A 19,880-nucleotide genomic window follows, 5' to 3' on the forward strand; every position below is an offset into this window, starting at 1 on the left:
CTGTGTGCTCGAACTGTTCTGATGTGATAAGTGCCACATTCCCTGCTATGATTTTGCATGACATGATTAGTATATACATGAAATGATTTTGAGAGATCAGGAAGTAGAAAGAAAATTCCATGAACTGGAGAGGTTTGGAGAAGGTGGGTGTGACTTGGACCTTTTATTCCATAGAATATTTTGAAAAATTGATCAGTATGCTTTGGGATTAAGTCTTGGAAGCTAACTGGTCTTGGAATGTACACTTGCATCACAGATATCCACAATGGTTGTCAAGGTAGAAAGATGGGCAGAACATAGTATATAGTTCTGCCTCTTCAAGATGGCCCTCAGAGTTTTCCTCTATTATGAAAGTAGAAGGATATATTTTCGTTTTTATTCCTGCTTCTCTTTTTAATTTTGGCCTTTTAATGACCCTATTCCAAAATGGTATAATACTAGGCTTTTGGCTCTGAATCTGAGGACTAGAAGCAGGCAGAGATATCTGGAGCATTTTTTTTTTCTCTTGTCATGCATCCAAGATTATAGATAATCTCTGGAGCCAGGAACCTTTTGGATGAGGGAAACACTGGTCTACTCTAGCAGGCTGGTTATGATCCTGTAAGGATCCCTGACCTCTCATTTCCTAGTTTATATTTCACCCGCTCTTAAAGGGTTAAAAAACCAAATCACCTAGCACTTAGAAAAATTAAATTTATGAGCCAAGTTTGCAATTGTATATAGAATTAGACACCTCTAATTCCCTATTCCCTAAAAGAATAGTGATATATTCTCAGATCTTTGGAACTAAGTTTGATTTTTCCAGGGGTCCACTGACCATCCTGTTGCATGCAGCCTTCAATGAAAGCATTGAACTTGGGATCAGGAGACTAGAGTTCAAGCCCTGCCTCTTAGCTGTGTGACTTTAATGAGCAAATAGCTTAATCTCTTTTGATTTCACTCCTCATTATTAAATAGCCTTATTAACTAACCCCCTGAAGAAACCCTTCAAGTGTAAATACTAGTCAAGTACCTAGTTATGTGTGAGCTCCTGCACTTAGATGCTAAAGGAGGGGGAAATAAATGAGAAAGCTGTCAAGTAGTCTGATTAGATGGATAGAAATAACTTCCAATAAGTAATCATCAGTCTATTGAATAGAACTGGCTCAGTAGGAATCCAGGAAGAGATTACTTCTAGCTAAGGGAACCACTGATGAACTTCATAGAAGAATAGGTAATGTGCCTTAAATGGGCCTTAAAAGATAACATGAATCCTTTTATCCTTGTCAGATTCAAATGGTTGAATGTCAGTTCAGTTGGGGTGGATTAGCTGCTGTTAGGGATGGTGTCCTCAGAATCATCATCAGGTCTTAAAATGAATTTTGAGGGATGGGATTGGTGTGATGTGGGAAGGCTTTAACAGCCTTGGATTTTTTTATTTTTTTGCTGAGATAATTGGGGTTGAGTGACTTGCCCAGGGTCACACAGCTAAGAAGTGTTAAATGTCTGAGATAGATTTGAACTCACGTCCTCCTGACTTAAAGGCTGGTGCTCTATCCACTGCACCACTTAGCTGCCTTGAGCCTTGGATTTTCAGAATAAATTTTTCTCTGAAGAGCAAAAATATAGGACCAGTTTTATTGATATATAGATTTCCTTATAGAGATATGAAAGTAATTAGCACAAGTATCCTTCCCATTTTATAGATTAGGAAAATAGATACTTGTCTGTGGTTGGCTATAAATGTTGAAAGTTGTATATGTATAACACAAATGTAATTGATGTAGAAAACAATTTAAGCATCAAAGGACTTCAAGCCTATAGTATGCTATAGTATGTTCTGGTTTGTTGTGTAAAGGGCAATGGTCTGAGATGAGATGGACATTATCAATTAGGTCTAGATGGAGGTGGGCTCATTACATAGCTGAAAATCTATCCCATTGAGTAGCTGTTGAAGGTTTGACAGGACACAAAAAGTTGACAAATAGTAGCTGGAGAAAATTGATGGGAGGGAGGAGTGGGAAGGATGGCAGAAGAGGCATTACATTAGAATGGGTATGAGCAGAAATTACAGCATTAGATACAAGAAAGGACTTTGAACAAAACTTGTTGTGACCTCATGATTTCAAATAGAAGCTGCATAATTCATATTTATATAAGATACACAAACTTGTTTTTCATATTAGCCTGTATATAGTTAAGGAAACTGAGGTTACTCTAGGGGCTAGGTTTGCCTATGACCAAAACTGTCAAGTCCTAGGCTGGATTCCGATCTAGGTACTTAAGTCCACTGTTGTAGCCAGAACATCCTAACAGTGGCCTCCAATCTAAATGGTTGGAGTAGATGATCATTTAGTATCTTCCAACTCTGATTTGAAACTAGACTTTTCCATGTAACTTAGTGAATCACTGGACATGCTGGTACCAAAGGAAATAGACATAACTGGCAAGAGTAGAGAGAGCCATTGGAATAAGATCATATAGCCAGAGGTTGATTAGAAAACCAATCTTCTAAGATAAGGTATATTACTAACGCCTTCCATGTGTAGCTCACAGGATACACTAGTGAGTCTTGGTTTTTGTCCTAAGGAAAACCAAGGAAAATATTAAATCCTTCAATTACATGTTAAGTCAGAGTAATCTCTTCCGTGTTGGAAATAAGTATTACAGATTTCAGATCATCATATAAAACCAGCATGATGCCCAGTTCAGCCGAATCAGGTGTAGTCACAGCAATAATCATGGATCCATGTTTGCAGATAGGTCTCAGGAAACAAATCCACTCTGCTGCTCTTTTCCAGGTGGTCTCCAAGAGAATTGGCCAGTTTGGATTTGGGTGAACACACTTCCATGATTCAGGCCTAGGGAGCAGTAGGGAGGATAAGAAGGTTATTAAGTGGCATCACTAATGGGTAAAGTTGGGAAAAATCTAATGGATGGGTGAATGCTTTGTGGTTCTTTTGAACACGTTGACAATGCTTCAAACACCTTGTCTCTTAAGCATTAGGTTATCCAGTGGAATAGGTCAGGTTTATTTGTGGAAACAGGTCTGCTATGCAGCACTAGGCAATTGATCATTTGAATTGTGTTCCTTGGAGTCCCCTCCCCTTGACCTTTGCCTTTCCTCACCTGGGCTAGGTCTAGCCCGCAGACCTGTTGATTTGGGGGAGAATGGACTCGGGGTCATCTTCGGCGGGTGTAGCCAACTTGGTTACTCCAGTTCGTGTCGTCCGTGCCTTCTGCTAGCGTCCTCTGGATGAGGATTCGGGTATAGATATACCAACCACAAAAGAAGAGGAACAGCAGTAAAAAAAAGAACAAAAAGTAGAGTGTGATTGGACCGGCTTTATGAGACCAAGTGGTGTAAGACATAGTAACGAAAAGCTGGGGTGATCCTACACGGGGAAGGGTATTGGGAAATGATCAGACAAGGTCTGCCGGTCTGGAGTACCTCCGAGAACCACACTTGTCAGCACCCTTCTCCTCCGCCCGCACCGGGGACCTTCCTTTTATGCTAGTGGCGCCCTAGCACCGCAGCCAATCAGCGGACGCGGCCTTTCTCTATTTCCCGATACGACGCACCACTTTAATGCGTGGCTCCGCCCCCTTTTGGGAAGAATTGCGCATGCGCAACGTGCTTCCTTGGGCGTTCCGGATGGCTGTTTTCCGCTTCTCAGCTTGTGGCTGGGGCGAAGACGACGACAGCAGATTGGGGGTGGGTACGGCGGGAAAGCTTCCGCGGCGCGAGTCGGCGCCGTTACGGGCCGGGGTAGCCGAGTGGGCGTGCGAGGTCTCGCGTGGAGGAGCTTCCCCATGTCTCCGCCCCCACAGCCTCTATCTCGGATCGGAGCGGGGGCGGGCCCCTCGCCCCCTCCCCGCCTGCCGGGCTGTGCTGTGGCCCAAGTCCAAGTTGAAGGGCAGCAGTCGAAGGAAGCAGGCCTCAGTTAGGGGAGGTGTGTGCGGGGCTCCCAGCCTCAGTCTCCCGACATGGAGTGGACTCTGTGGTTCTGGCTTGGGGGAGCTGGTGAGTTGGAGGAGGACTGCCTGCCCTGGAAGCCCTCGGGGTTTGCCGGGGGTGGGGGCTGGGGGGGCAGTGCTGGTGTAGCGGAGGGAAAAGGCGGCAGTTCTGTTCCGCAGCTCCTCACCCGGCCGGGGACTTCTAGAGGAGGAAGTTGGATCTGGCTTCCTAAGGTTCCTTCTAGATCTGACGTTCTGTGGTTCCCCAGGAGTCCCAGAGGAGGCTGGTCCCAGTAGGGAGCACGGGGGCATGGGGGCAACTTTTAGAGGTTGGCTTTGTGGCTTCGCTCCCTTTTGCCAGAGGTTTTAAAAGCACACGTGGGAAGGAGATGTAGGGGCTCCCTGGCATTGTCACTGTTTTACACATGGTGAGTTTCCTTTTCCGATCCAGCTACCTTCCACATTTCCATGGACCCCTCTCCGGTGCTGGTCTCCCTAGGGTCAGACGTGCTCCTGCAGTGCATTTTCCCTGCAGTGGGCAAGGACACGCCAACTCCCACTGTGTTCTGGCACCACGGCCAGTGGCGTCTGGCGGAGTATGATGGGATCTTAGTGACCCAGCGCCCAGGCACAGAGCTACCCGAGAGTGCAGAGGGCCTGCGGAAGGGCAATGCTTCCCTGCTGCTCCATCGTGTGGCCATGGCAGATCTGGGCTCTTACTACTGCACTGTGACAGTTGGGGAACAGCAGGCAGAAGCTGGAGTTCTTCTGGAGATTTCAGGTAAGGGTGCCGCCTCCTGGTAGAGGCTTAGTGGTTCCGCTGAGAGCACTGGAGTAGGAGTTAGACAACCGGGGTTTAGATCCTGGAGCCCGGCCTTAGTGACTATGGGACCCTGGTCCTCAATCACTTATATGGCCTAATGAATAAAGTGCTGCACTTGGAGCCAGGAAGACTTAAATTCAAATCTTATATTACTAGCTGAGTAACACTGGGCAAGCCACTTAATCTCTCTAAGCCTCAGTTTCCTTACCTGTCAAATGAGAGGGCTGGCCTCTAAGGTCCTTTCCAGCTCAAAATCCATGATATCTTATGATTTATCAAGATAGAGGCTGATAATCCTAGAAATAATAAAATATAACCCAAGAACAACTCCTGCTCCCTTTTGGGTAGTGTTATACATTTTCATCATATTCCCTATGACAGTATAGAGAAAGCATGATTTTTCTACTTATCATTTCTATAGTGTTGGTGTAGTGTAGGCAAAAGAAGACTTGACAGGGAGTTAGAAGCTCTAGATTCTAATTTTGCTGTTGCTGCCATCACTTGCTGTGACTAGAGCAAATCAAAAATTATTCTATCTATAGTTCCCTCTAATGTTAAAAAGTGGGAATAGTCTGCCATAACTGTCTTACAGAATTGTGATGATGAAGGGAGATAATACATGTGAAACTACTTTGTAAGCTATGAAGTTCCAGATAGATTTACCTTTATTATACCATAGATGGCCAAATTTTTTTTCTGCCAACTTGTGAACCCCAAGCTGTTCTGCCATTTGTTAACCTACAGCCAAGAAGCAATTGCTATCTTAACGAAAACCAAATATTGGAAACTTTCTATAACACTGATTCTTGTGAATTTCCATCCTTTCTATTTTCCAAGCAGTTGGGTATTTAGAACCCCTGGATCTTTCTGTCTTAAAGGTACTAACTGAGACAGTCATGAGGAGGGAGAGGAGGCTTCCGGATCTGCATTGTTCTAAATACTCCTCCTGTTTTGGGGACTCTTCAGGTAGTTGGGAAGGATTCTAAAGTCTGATCTCCTAATTCTGCCAATATGCAGAATTCTGGGCAGTTGTCATCCCAATTCACTAGAGACTGATTGTTTTTAGAAAGCCAGAGGTTTACAACATGTAAATCTCCCATCTGCTTTTTTCTGCTTCTGAGCTGCCAAACACAGCGGGGGGAAAAACCCGAAGCCAAAGTTCATTTCCTCCCTTATAAATTATTATTTCTTAACAATCATCTTAGACAATGCACTCTCCCTTCTATTTGACAATCTTTTTAATTCATCCATTGCCTATCCTTATCCTATTCACTATATTATCTTGTTCCATTTCCTTTCTTTGCTCAATCTTCCATTCTCAAGCCTTATCAGATCTCATCTTTTATTTTACTGAGATTCTTTAAAAATAGGAACTTTTACTGCTACTTCCAGTGGCCCTCAAAACATGTTTTCATCCATTCTCTTTTTGTAGAGGAAGAGGTATTATTTGGCTCTACAAACATTAAAAATCTATAATGAACAAAATCCTGTGATTGGATTAGAAACCAAAAAAGGGAAGCAGTCCTTGCAAATCGGACAGGATGAGATGGGTGTGTGTGACATTAATATTCATACAGGTAAAATATAACACAAAGTATGCAACTGGGGAATAGAAGAGAATGTTAGACAATGCTCTAAGAGTGACTTGAGGGATCACAACTTTCAGTGAGACCATGGAACAAGATTTTTCTTTAAAAAAAAAAAAAAAAAAAAAAAAGTAACCTGAGCTATTCTTTGAAGGAAGATAAAGATTCTGAAAGGCTTTAATGAGCATTCATTCTAGTCATAGGACAGCTTGTGCTATAGATGCACTAGATAGGTTACAATCAAAATTGTGGAGGCTTTAAAGCCAGGCTGAGGAGTTTGTATTTTATCTTAGAGCTTAAATAGAGATCCTCCTCAAGGTTGCTGAGCTGAGGGTGACATGTTCAAGTCTGTGCCTTAGGAAAATTATATTTGCAGTGGGAAGAATGGATTTAGGAGGGGAAAGGCTTTAAGCAGAATGACCAATTAGTATAATAAGTATAGGTAGATAGTATAATAATTCAAAGGAGAGTGGATGTGGAATTGGACTCTTGCAGTGGCAAGGTAAATTGTGAGAATCAATCAATTAATAAACATTAAGCACCTGCTATGTACCAGACATTGTGCTAAGTGACAGGGGATCTAAAAAGGCAAAAGAGAATTCCTGCTCATAGGAACCTTACACTGTAATGAGGGAGACAACATGAAAACAAAGTAACAATGTAAGTAGGATAAAAAGGAAATGGTTAACAAAAGAAAGGTACTGGAATTAAGAGAGGTTAGGGAAGTCTTCATGTAGGCCATAGAATCTATAGGATCTTAGTTGAGATTTAAAATAAGCCAGGGAGATCTGTAGGTAGAATTGAGAAAGGAGAGCATTCTACGAATGGGGAACAGCCAGAGATAAGGAGTGTTCTGTAGGTAGAATGGAGAAAGGAGAGCATTCTACGAATGGGGAACAACCACGAGGTCAGTGTGTCACTGGGTCAATGTATATGTGTTAGAGAATAAGGTATAAGAAGATTGGGGGGAGGGTGTGAAAAATTGAGCTGGGTTTTGAAAGAATTTGAATGCAAAATAGAGCATTATTTCTTTGATCCTGAGGGCATAGGGAGCCACTGAAGTTTATGGACTAGGGGTTGGTATCACACCAGTTTCTGTAAAATCATGTTAGGTGCGATTGCAAGATGGATTGAGAGAGATATGAGGCAGGCTACCCACCAACGGGCTGTTGGAATAGTTTGGTTATGTGGTGGTGAGGGCTAGAATACAGGTTATCAGAGGAGAGAAGGAAGTATATTTGAGAATTATAGCAAAGATAAAATCAACAGGCCTTGGCAACTGCTTGGATATGGGAAGTGAGATGATGAGGAATCCAAAATAACTCCTATGCTTGAGCAATTGAGAGGATGGTGTTGCCCTCTCACCGTAATAGAGAAAAGGGGATAATGAATTGGGGGTGGTCCTATAGGGATAAATAATGAGTTTAAGATGCTTACTCAACATTTGGCTTGAGATGCCTGAAAGATGGAGGTGCAAGATTGGAGGCAACAGAGAGGTTAGGATAGTGCAGGTAGATTTAAGAATCATCAGCATAGAGAAAATAATTAAATCCCATGGAAGCCAATGAAATTACCAAGTGAAATAGTAAAAAAAGGGGACATATAGAAAAGATGGAGAGGAAGAGTCAGTAATACTTGGTGACTGATTAGTAATGAGAGTGAGGATAGAATCAGATACTTCCAGTTTTTTAATTTGGTGACTTGAGAAGATTGTACTATCAACAGAAATGAGGGTGTTTGGAGAAGAGGTAAGTCGAGGGAAGAGAGATCATGATGAAGTCTGCTTTGGAGATGTTGAGTTTAAAAGTGAAATAAGACACCTTATTTCAAGTAAAGATATAGGTCTATCTGAAATTCAAGAAAGATTTGGGAATTATTTGAAACAAGATGATAATTGGATTCATTGAAGAAGATGCCATCACCAAGGGATGGAATATTGAAGAAGAGACAATTTAGGACAGAATCTTTTTTATTTTTTTATTTTATTTTTTTTTTATTATATATATATATTTTTTTATAATATTATCCCTTGTATTCATTTTTCCAAATTACCCCCCCTCCCTCTATTCCCTCCCCCCGATGACAGGCAGTCCCATACATTTTACATGTGTTACAATATAGTCTAGGTACAATACATGTGTGTGAATATCATTTTCTTGTTGCACAATAGGACAGAATCTTGAGGAATATATATGGCTGAATCATAAAAGGAAAAAATCTCACTAAGAGAACAGTATCATTCATAGAAACCCAAGATGAGAACAGATCAGCAATATCAAAATCTGCAGAAAGGTCAAGGAAGATGAAGAATGACAAAATGCTATAGCATTTAATAAGAGGTCACTGGTTGACTACAATAACGTAGACAAATAAAAATAATTGCCAGAAAATCATGAATAAGCTTAATTATCATAACCAAAATGGTTGGTCCTCAAGAAGTGTTTTAAAAAATGTACCTTCTTTTCTTTGCAGAGGAGAGAGAGAATGGCTGTGAAATATTGCACATATTATCAGATTTGGTTAATGTATTGGATATGTTGATTTTTAATTAACTGTTTTTTTTTCTTTGTTGCAAGGGATGAACTCTTTCAGGGAGAGAAACATATTTATGAATAAATGTAAAAATATAATTAAAAAAACTGTTGAGATTCTCAAGCTCTGAAAAAGGCTAAATATAATGATGGGATCAAGACTCAGATAATGAGATTTGAGTGAGTCAGAAGATGGTAGGACTAAGTAGTAATAGAAAGAAAAATGATTACAGGGAAAGAGGGTTTTTGCCTCAGCAACAGAGATTGGGGAGCAAAAGGTGTAAGATGATGATAAGTTTCTCAATAGGTAGGAAAAGCGAGGGTAAGATGAATGGATTTGGAATAAAGGAGAGGATGGGGAGACTAGTGGTCTTGGTGGGGATAAAGAGCATGTTTAGGAGAAGAGAGATGGAAAGATGCTATTTTGATTCCAAGAAAAGAAATTTCAGAATTCAGGATTATGGGAAAGTAGTTATATGTGATATTGAAGTCTAAAGTATGAACACATCTTAGATAGCTAAGAAAGAGAAGGTATGGAAGCTGTGGGGAGTTGTAGAGGTTGATGACCTTGATGCTAAATATTGAAGTCACCAGAAATGGGATACCAAATGTTTGAGTAGAGAGAGAAATTTTAAATTTTACCACTCATTGTGGTAGAAGGCAGAAATGACATCTGGATCAGTAGATGACAGCAATGAGGATTTTTAGGCAGAGCATTGCAGTTGGATTGGGTTAACCCCAAAGGAAGGTGGGTTGTTGAATGATGGTGGCTGAGGGAAAATCTAGAACAAGTAGGGAACAAGGAGTAAATCACTTCTTCCCTCTTGTATTTGTATGTCAAAAAACATGAAATGAAGAATAGCCAGTACAGGAGACGGTGTCTTCAGGTGAAAACACCAGAATGTGTGAGTGGACAAAATCTTAGATGAAAAAAAAATTTTTATAAGGATTGGAATACCTCTTTGGTGAACATAAATAAAATGTAGTTATAGAAGAACACATTTTCAGACATAGCCAATATAATGATTTATTTTGCATTCTCATTTATTACAAAACAAAGTTTGAAGAGGTGGATGGAAAAGTCATTGGTGACATTGATATTTGGTGGTGAGGGTGGGGTTGAAGAGTTCTGAGTCAGTCAGAGTTAAATGAGTTGCTCAGGGTCACACAGCTAGTAAATGTCGTGTCAAATGTCTATCAAATGCCCAGGATAGCTATTTGTAATGGTGGCACTGTGAAAGTCTTTTGGTGAAGGAAAACTCTAATTCTAGATAAATAACAGAAGCAGCCATTTCAAAGCTACTCATGATGAATACTTGCCTGGATTTGATAAGAGGACTTGTCTAAATCTGACACATTTGAAATCAGATCCTCCTGATTCCAGGGCTACTGCTCTATCTACTATGTCATCTAGCTGCCCCTAACAGTGACATTTTAAAAGCATCAGCAAAACAAAAGGCTGGGAGAGGAAGGGAGAAGATCAGAGAACTGGAGTTTGAGATAGAATGATGGAACTGGAAATCAAATAATAAGTGGGTAGTGATAAGGAAGTGGTTGCAGAGAAAAGAGGGTTTGTTGTTTTTTTCCTGATCAAATCACTGGGGAGCAAGACATAAAAACTTGCTAGTGAAGGTCAGGGGAATTGACCAAGTACAAGAAAATTTGTAGATTAAATCAGCCGTAAGGTTCTTTTTTTTTTTTTTTTTTGCTGAGGCGATTGGGGTTAAGTGACTTGTCCAGGGTCACACAGCCAGGAAGTGTTAAGTGTCTGAGATAAGATTTGAACTCAGGTCCTCCTGACTTCAGGGCTGGTGTTCTATCCACTGTACCACCAAGCTGTCCCTTAACCCTAAGGTTCTAATTAGAATCTTGATATGAAGGTATCTGTGGTTATGATGTGTTCCAGGTAAAACGTGATTTGCTTAGAGGGTCCAGGATAGCTATTTGTAATGGTGGCACTGAAAGTCTTTTGGTGAAGGAAAGCTCTAATTCCAGATAAATAGCAGAAGCAGCCACTTCAAAGTTACTCATGATGAATACTTGCCTGGATTTGATAAAAGGACCTGTCTAAATAGGCCCTAATAGCTTCATTCAACTCACTGCAATTTTATTTTGCTGAACCTCCTCCAATCCTGCAAATGACCAAAGTAGAGGAAGAAAAGGTAGTTGGTAACAGCAGCCAGGAAGGCCATGGAATCCATCTCTTTTAATGCTGATTGTTTTGCTACATAACACTTCATCTTAACAAATGTTAGTGCTTCCCTGGTGCCTGAAGCATAAAATTTAAACTTGTGTGGTATTCTTCACTAGCTCTCTGAATTATACTCCTGTGCTTTCCCATCTCTGTGCATTTCTTACCCTGGTTCCTTTACTTAGAATGTCTTCTCTCCTGAAGCTCAATGCAGTTGCCACTTTCTCCAGGAAGCCTTTCCTGATTTCCTTTCTCTGTAACAAACTTGCCCTTTAAACCTTACTCGGTTCTTTGACTTGCATCTTTGTGACATGATTATCATGTAATGTTTAGTATTAGCACCATATCTGGCACTTTGTAAGTGCTTAATAAATGCTTTATTTATTATTATAGTTATCTCTGCTTTTGTTTTATATCTCCATCAAACCTACCATATCCTGTCTTGACATTGTATCTACTCCTTTTTTGCATAGGTGTTTTGCATGCATTGAAGTGTTTAATAAGAACTGAATGAATAAAACAAATGCATGACTCTCCTATGAAAAAAACCAAAACCTTTCCTGCTTCTGCTTACTGCCCTTTTTCCCTCTTGCAGCCAAACTTCTGGAAAGAGCTATGATGATGATCTGCTTTCTAATCTTCATTCTGCACCTGTTACAACTTCAGTAAAATTATTTTCTCAGAAGTAGCCAATGACCTCTTTTTCTTCAGATTTAATATCTTTGTTTCAATCTTTAACCTCTCGTAATCTTTTTAGTATTTGACATTGTGGACTCATTCTCTCCTGGCTTTAATGACATCGTATTTCCCCAGTTTTTCCATTTTTCTAACCATTCTACCATTCTTCTTATCTCTTTTTCTTATCTGTTTAACAGTCATTTCTCAACACTGTCCTTGGCCCTCTTCTATTATTCCAAAGAGATTTCATCCAATTTTACCTCTTTAACTGGCATATTGAAAGGGGTTGGAAAGATGACACCAAAATCTATGTCTGCCTATTAGGTGTCTCCACCTAGATGTCTTGCTAGCTAGGACCTTAAGTTCAACATAGCTTAAAACCACATTTCGTATCTTACTTATTTCCTTCTGGCTTTGCTAGCCTATAGATAACTTTCATTCTCTACAATTAATCCTGTAGATTCATTTTGGAAAAGTTTTCCTATCTGCCCCCACCCTCAATGCCTGGTTTTCTTTCTTTCTTTCTTTCTTTCTTTCTTTCTTTTTTTTTTTAATTGCTACTCTCATTCTAGGCCCATAGCATTTCTCTTCTAGACTTACAAAAGTCTCCTGACCTCCTTGGTTTCCCATCAGTCCTTTTTCCACACCACATCCATCATGATCTGGCCTTGATATAATGTCATTCCATTTCATTGGGTCCCTTTGGCTTTCTTCAGTTAGCAGCAAAATCTCATTCCTTAGATTATTACTCAAAGTCACAATAGGGCTTCAGGCTTCCTTTCCCTTCTGACCAAAAGTGGTCTGCTCATCACTGCCAGCATAAATTGTGTCTGTAATTTTGTTGCTTTTGCTTATTTCCTTCAAAGCCCAACTCAATATTTTGTTTATCATATGTAGCACATTGTTCAGGGTTTTGCCTCATATTAAGTATTTGCTAAAGAAAGGAAGGCATAAAAAAAGATTTCTTTCCCTTTTGGGGAGAACAAATTAAGATAATGAAGTTGTTTGGTGAGTAGGATAATAGATTTAGAGCTAAAAAGGATTTTGGAAGTTGTAGAGTAGAAGTAGGGAATGTCTGGCCTTGCCAAGGCAACCACAGCTGATGATGAGCTAAGAGTTAGGTACAACAACCTCCTACAACTTGACTTCTATAAGTTGATAATTTTGTATGGCCTGCAAATGATATTATAAATATTCAAATGACCCTTGGCAGAGAAAAAGATTCCCCAACCCTGTTATAGAGTCTTAATTACCTCATTTAACTGAGAAGGAAATGGAAACCTAAAACTGCTAAATAATGTGCTCTGCGGTTCCACAGTTAATAAAGTCAGGAAGCTGAGTTTGGATGTTTGAACCCAAACCCTCTGATTCGCCAGATAGTGCTTTTTTTTTTTTTTTTTTCACATGTTATAGTAGTAAGGACTTCTCTGTTTCAGGTAATCATTGTCCTTAGGAGCTAGAAAGAGCCAGAGAGGAGACAGGTCTGTTCTGTCAGCTGCCTTCACAGTATCTGTAGATCTTTTTACTTTGTCCTACATATACTGAATAATTTTCCCTTTTCTCATGCTCTCAATGCCCTTTCAATTTTTCTCATTATATAAAAATGAAGACCCTTGAGTAGCTTGGCCCTGATTAATTTAATCTAAAAAAAGTTGATATTCAATAAAATACTTTATCTTATCATGTGATTTTTTTCAAAGCACATTATAGATATCTTCTACCATGCTAGTCATAACTCTATGAGGTAGTGTTGTCTTCCATTTGATGGGGAAACTGAGACTCAGGGTAAATAACTTAAGGAGCACACTGCCAATCAGTAGTACTTCCAAGCAGAAAACATATGTTGATTTCTAGTCTAAAGTTCTATCCACATTTTGATTTTGTCCCTGAAACTGTCAGCTAGGAAACTCATTTCCCTCTTAAGGTTTTTGCTTTGGGGGTGTTAGGCCGGGACTTTGAGCTGATTCTGATTTTGTTCTCTTTCTCCCTCTCTCCATGTCTTTGCATCTATATTTCTCTTTCTTTTCTCTTTCTGTTACTTTTTCATCTTTGGATCTATATTTTTATATTTCTCTCTCTTCCTATCCCATTTTATCTTTCTCCTTCAGGATCCGACCTGCAGATCTACACAGAGCCCTCTTCTTGGGTGACTATGGGCTCTTCAGCACTGCTCAAATGTCGCTTCAGCATAGGGGATGTAATTGAATTGAGTTCACTCACAATACGTTGGTATGCTCCAGGGGGACGAATTGTAGCCCAGTTTCCACCAAAGAAGGAGGAGGAGGAGGAGGAGGAGGAGGAGGAGGAAGAGAAGATGTGGGTGAAGGGCCTGGGGGGCTAACAACCTTAGGCTCTTTTTCTGAGGCAGAGCTGCTTTTGGGCAATGCCTCCCTGACAATACTCAGAGCCCAGCCTAAGGATGCAGGACTCTACAGCTGCAGTGTGGGATATGGAGGTGAGGAACGGCACAGTGAGAGCCTCTTCAGTGTCATTGGTGAGGAAGGGTAATCCCTCTAATCTTGAACCCTTTGCTTTTAGTTTTTTTTTTTTTGTCCTTGATATTTCTGAATTTTAGCCATTCAGATTCATTTCTTCTATCCATCTTGGTGAAAATTATATCTCTTGTGATCTCTGGGTCCCTAAAGCATCCCTCATCTATGTCTGTAGATAGTTGTAGTATCTTAAAGACACTGCCCATAAGTTTGCCCCTATAATGTGTGCAAATATTTCTTAATACATTCTGGTGGCTCCTGCTTTGCAATGAAAGCCTTTTATGTTTTCATTCAACTTCTGCCTCCAGTGATTGAGATTCTAGGTCTTAAAGCTAAATCAATCTAAATATTAATATTGGTATTTCTCACTCTTTCTTTACATGGCTCTAGCTGCCCCCCACATCTCCTTGTTTCCAGTCCAAGTCTCTCTAGGAGAGAAGATTACCCTGCTGTGCCAGATCAAAGGTTTCTACCCTGCAAGGGGTCTTCAGGCCTGGTGGTTACGGAATGGTCAGAGGCTACCAGAGGCTATCTCTATGGGGTCCCCCACACAAAATCCTGATGGCACATTTGATTTGGAGCTGATCTTAAATTTGACCCTTGAGTCCCATGATCTAGAAGCCAACTTTACCTGTCATGTTACTCATCCTGCTCTGGAACATCCTCTGCAACAGATATTAGACATGGAAGTCAAAGAAGGTGAGGGAGATACAGGGACTATCTGAGCAAGAGGGCAGAAAATTATTATTGGGAAAACACATGAAAAGAAATTTGAGAGACTATATAGTGTGGTGGAAAAGCACTGGAGTTAGAGGGAATCCTGTTTGTGCTACTTGCTCTCTTACTTTGGGAAATCCAGCATGGATAAACTTAGCTCCTTTGAGCCTCAGTTTTTTTTTTTTAAACTATAAAATGAGGCATTTGGGTTAAATGATCTTTCAGTTCCCTTCTAACTCTTAAGTCCTATGGTGACATTTCAAGCTGAATATTCTCTAAGGTTTGGGGAGGGATGTATAAATGTAAAGACAGGAGAAAGGCATTTAGTAGGTCACTGGTAGAGGAATGGAACATAACTGGGAAAATAGGTAAGCTTGAAAAATGTATAGGAAAGTGAATGAACTTTAAGGAAAATATGACTGTAGTGGGATAAACTGGGAGGGGTGACATTATGGGAAGAAAAAGGAAAGGATGGAAGAGAAAGGAGGAAGGAAATCCTTTAGATGTTGGGGAGATGAAAAAAAAATTCCTGTAAGGGAGAAAGTTTTGGGCAAATCTTGTGGAATCTTTGGTCCCTGTGAATGATGAAAAGAAAAGAATGGGGGAAGAGCCTAAAAGTGAAGGAAACATATCCTAAAATTAAGGAAAACTGAGTTGTGTGTAGGTATGAAGCTCATATCTTTCAGGGATTTGAAGGGCAGAAAAGTCAGATGTATGGGCAAGTCCTGTGTTAGAACTGATTTATAGTAAAATTAAAGGAAGATAGACTTTATATGGGGGAGCAAAAGGTAAAGAAACTGACTCATCTCTCCCTTTCTTCTTCCATTGTTTAGAAAAGTGGTGGGAAGATGTTCAGAGCAACAATAGGCCATCAATTATTAGCAGCATCCTGATCACCACCTTGGGTATTACTGTTATAGGTTTTGCCATCATCCACAGCTTGAGAAGGAACAGAGGTGATTGGGGAGTAAGGAGAATGGGGAGTTATGAAATATAAGAGAAGGGAGATGGGAGGAATGCAACAGGGAGAATTGAATAACCTGGAAAGGGAAAAAGATGGGGGTGAAAAAAGAAGAGGCAATCCAGAAGGTGTGGAATTTTTGAAAGTTAAGAGGAAAATGGGAAGCTCTTTCCTCTTTAGAGCAAAATTTCCTCATTTGAGAAGCCTTATATATTACCCAGGCCTAGAAGAAGAAGAGCAGGAGCAGGGAGAAGTCCGGACAGCAACAGATGAAGAGGACAGGGAGCAACCTCAAGAAACATCTGACTTCCAGTCTCCTGGAAGAAACTGGGAGGTGGAGAAATTATTACCAAGGGATCATACTGAGTCTGAGGGAGAGATCCTTCAGGGAGACAGAAAAACTGGATTCCTACAGGGCTATAGAAAGACTGTCGGGTTGATGGAAGTGAGGTATTCAAGGATCAAGAGACAAATCATTGTAGAATGTAGAGAGACTGAGGATAAGATCCTTGCATTAGAAGGTACTAGGGAGGGTCAGATCTTAGTAGAAAAAGGTGAAAGTAAAGGGCAGAACCTAGAAGGATATGTAGAGAGTGAGGGACGAGTTCTGGAAGAATTTGAAGTGGATACTGAGCTACAGTTTCAGGAGGCTAAAGAAATAAAATCTGAAGGGCAGATCATAAAAGGCAATAGAGAGATAGAGGTTCACAAGAGAGATAAAGAAGCCACTGAAAAACAGAATGGTGAAGGACATACTGAGAAAAGGGATGCTGAAAGACAGACCCAAAGAGGAAGGGATAATGGACTGACCCAGGGAGGGGATAGAGAAGGACTGCCCCAGGGAGGGGATAGAGAGGGACTGACCCAGGGAGGGGAGAGAGAGGGACTGACCCAGGGAGGGGAGAGTGAGGGACTGACCCAGGGAGGGGAGAGTGAGGGACTGACCCAGAGAGGGGATAGTGAGGGACAGATTCAAGGAGGGGATAGTGAAGGACTGACCCAGGGAGGGGATAGTGAGGGACTGACCCAGAGAGGGGATAGTGAAGGACTGCCCCATGGAGGGGATAGAGAGGGACTGACTCAGGGAGGGGAGAGTGAGGGACTGACCCAGGGAGGGGATAGAGAAGGACTGACCCAGGGAGGGGATAGTGAGGGACTGACCCAGGGAGGGGATAGTGAGGGACTGACCCAGGGAGGGGATAGTGAGAGACTGACCCAGGGAGGGGAGAGAGAGGGACTGACCCAGGGAGGGGATAGAGAAGGACTGACCCAGGGAGGGGATAGTGAGGGACTGACCCAGGGAGGGGATAGTGAGGGACTGACCCAGGGAGGGGAGAGAGAGGGACTGACCCAGGGAGGGGATAGTGAAGGACAAATTCAAGGAGGGGATAGTGAAGGACTGCCCCAGGGAGGGGATAGAGAGGGACTGACCCAGGGAGGGGAGAGTGAGGGACTGACCCAGGGAGGGGATAGTGAAGGACTGACCCAGAGAAGGGATAGTGAGGGACTGACCCAGAGAAGGGATAGTGAGGGACTGACCCAGGGAGAGGATAGTGAAGGACAGATCCAGGGAGGGAATTCCAAAGAAGAAATCTCCAGAAGGGATGCTAAAGTGCAAGTCCACCTAGGGGATGAGGAAGCCATTAAAGGACTTGGCTTTAAAGAAGTTGGAAGAAATGAAACAAGACGAATAGCAGGGGAAGGAGAGGCCATGGAACAAATCCCAAGTGGATATGAAGGGATTGAGGGCTGGATATCAAGTGGGAAGATTGATAATCAATCATTGAGGATAGATGAGGATCTTTCAGAACAGTCCCCAGGGGCAATTGGAGACAGAGTTCTTCCCAAAGACGAAGACATCATCCAACTCCAGGGATAGATGAAGAGATCAGAGGGGCAGAAAGTCAAGGGAAGAATATAAAGAAAAGTTCATCTCCTGTGCCTCCTGATTTTGTGACCATAAGTTCCAGATAAATTGATCTGTATGGCCATGTTTGATCTTTTGAACTTCTAGTGATGTTAAAGCAGATTATTGAGGTAAGGGTGGCATGGGGGAGATTATCAGTTTGGGTTTTTGAACAAAATAGGTAAAATGCCTAATAATGTGCTCTCATTTTTTACTGGAAGAGGAAAAATGAGAGAACATGTTGCTCAGTTTGGGAAGGATTTCAACAAGTTGAGCCATAGTTCAGAGAAACCTTTGAAAAAAGGGGTGAAAGGCTATGCAAAAAAAAAAAAAAAAAAAAAAAAAAAACTAGAATTGAGATTATAGAACCCTGACACATAAATTACAAGGAAGGTGTCATAGGGAATAGATAAAATGCTTTTTATCGGGTGACTTTAGGGAACTGAAACAGCCTACCTACTTTCTCAGGCCAGAGATTGAAGGATTTGGGGACTGAATGTAATTATTGAAGGAAAACTTTAGGAAATGTCCCCAGTTCATGGTAATTCTGTACATAGTAATTAACATTTAAATTTTTCTAGCCACTTTTTATTTATCTCACATGAAGGAGATGGAATTTGAAGTTCATTCTAGCACTGTCCCTGCCTGATTGCTTCAGATACATTTGTTCATAACTTAGTATGAATGGTAGGGTTTTGCTGAAGAATAATTTGTCCCACTCATTTTCACAAGTTTAAAATTGTTCACTTTATTATCGATAGTAGTAGCTTAGTAAGTATAATGAGAGTGATTTACCTCACCACCTTCCCTGGGGCTTTGTGTGATGTTCCCATTCAAGAAATGTATGTTGGTTAGAATGAAGGTGAGATGAATGGGGAAAAACCAGCTTAGAGGCCCTACTTCCTATTCCTAACCTAGTATTCATCGTAGCTGACTAGAAAGGGATTCAAATGCCAACAAAAATACTTTTCCACAACCTATCTTACAGATTGTCCTCCAGTATTTGTTACTATCAATATTTGTTAATATCAAAAGACGAAAAGCCCACTATCTCCCGAGGTAGACTATCATGAATTCTCACTGTTAAGGTTTTCTTATATCAAACATAAATATGCCATTGCTATCCATCTCTGCTTTAAGTATTATCCAATACTTCCATGTGACTCCCATCAAGATACTTCAGAACAGCTCATATCCATCTGTCTTATGATTACATCTTCCTAGCTCAGATAGTTTTCATGATTTTGGGATTATTATCCAGATGTCCTGCCCCTCCCTGGTCCTGGTACTCTGCCTCTTGTTACAGCTTTAGAGATCCCATTAGGTTTTTTTTGTTTGTTTGCTATATCACACTGTTGATTCTTATTGAAATTGCAATTTACCTAGATCTTTTTCAAAACAATTGCTATAGTTCTCTCTTGGATTTGAGGATTTGATATTTTTAACCCAATTAAGAAGCTTTATACTTACTCCTTTTAAATTTCATCTTATTAGATCAGGGCTTCTTTACCTCTTTTGCATTGTAGATCCCTTGGCATTCTGGTGAAGCCTATGTGTGGACCCCTCCTCAAATTAATCTTTTTAGATGCATAAAACAAAAAGTTTAAGATTAACAAAGAAAATCAGTTACATTTATCCAAAAAAAAATTTTTTTTAATTCACAGGATTCTATAATAAAGAATAATTATGGTATCATATTTAACCCAGTATTCTATCTTAAGATTTTATTTGGGATCCTGAGTTTGTTAGGCCTAGAAGCTATCACACTCCACTTTGTCGCATGTAAATTCAATAAGCATGCTACTCTACCTTTATCTAAAATAAAAATATTAAACAGCATAGGACCAATCCCAACTCTCGAGACACTTAAGACCTTTTCCCAAGTTAACACTGTTTTTGGTTCTAGTTAGTCAGCCAGTCCTCATTCCACCCAACTACATATCATCTACTTCATATTTCTTTACCTTATCCATAAAAATAGCATAATAATACATTTCCAAATATTTTGCTAAAATCATATATATATATATATATGATATATCCTTTTATCTTTACCTTT

At 40.7% G+C, this 19,880-nt stretch overlaps 1 protein-coding gene and 1 long non-coding RNA gene across 9 annotated transcripts; one reads left to right on the top strand and one right to left on the bottom strand.

Moving 5' to 3' along the window:
* Positions 1–1,600: 1,600 nt before the first annotated feature.
* LOC141565975 (uncharacterized) lies at positions 1,601–3,729 on the bottom strand. 2 transcript variants are annotated; one of them, XR_012489208.1, is made up of 3 exons: positions 3,562–3,729; positions 3,109–3,231; positions 1,601–2,840 (listed from the first exon to the last, which is right to left on the bottom strand). It is a non-coding gene; the product is annotated as an uncharacterized LOC141565975 (long non-coding RNA). The 2 variants fall into 2 exon arrangements; XR_012489198.1 differs by lacking the exon at positions 3,562–3,729 and having other exon boundaries at positions 3,109–3,536.
* On the top strand, positions 3,653–18,801 carry LOC141565028 (butyrophilin-like protein 2). 7 transcript variants are annotated; one of them, XM_074308418.1, is made up of 6 exons: positions 3,671–4,003; positions 4,388–4,717; positions 13,854–14,200; positions 14,628–14,936; positions 15,788–15,910; positions 16,120–16,600. In XM_074308418.1, the coding sequence occupies exons 1-3, from the start codon at positions 3,967–3,969 to the stop codon at positions 14,084–14,086; spliced, it is 600 nt and encodes a 199-aa protein (XP_074164519.1). In that variant the 5' UTR covers positions 3,671–3,966; the 3' UTR covers positions 14,087–14,200; positions 14,628–14,936; positions 15,788–15,910; positions 16,120–16,600. The 7 variants fall into 7 exon arrangements, with proteins under 7 accessions (XP_074164388.1, XP_074164378.1, XP_074164519.1 ...); XM_074308334.1 differs by lacking the exon at positions 16,120–16,600 and having other exon boundaries at positions 15,788–15,951; XM_074308057.1 differs by lacking the exon at positions 13,854–14,200 and having other exon boundaries at positions 3,686–4,003; positions 16,137–18,801.
* The last annotated feature ends 1,079 nt before the right edge of the window (positions 18,802–19,880 follow it).

The sequence above is a fragment of the Sminthopsis crassicaudata genome, chromosome 1, assembly GCF_048593235.1.
Source record: "Sminthopsis crassicaudata isolate SCR6 chromosome 1, ASM4859323v1, whole genome shotgun sequence".
NCBI lineage: Eukaryota > Metazoa > Chordata > Mammalia > Dasyuromorphia > Dasyuridae > Sminthopsis > Sminthopsis crassicaudata.

Coding starts and splice junctions, on each gene's coding strand:
- LOC141565028 (XM_074308057.1), top strand. CDS start 3,967: ATGGAGTGGACTCTGTGGTTCTGGCTTGGGGGAGCTG. Junction 4,718..14,627: donor AGTTCTTCTGGAGATTTCAG/GTAAGGGTGCCG, acceptor ACATGGCTCTAG/CTGCCCCCCACATCTCCTTG. Junction 14,937..15,787: donor AGACATGGAAGTCAAAGAAG/GTGAGGGAGATA, acceptor TCCATTGTTTAG/AAAAGTGGTGGGAAGATGTT.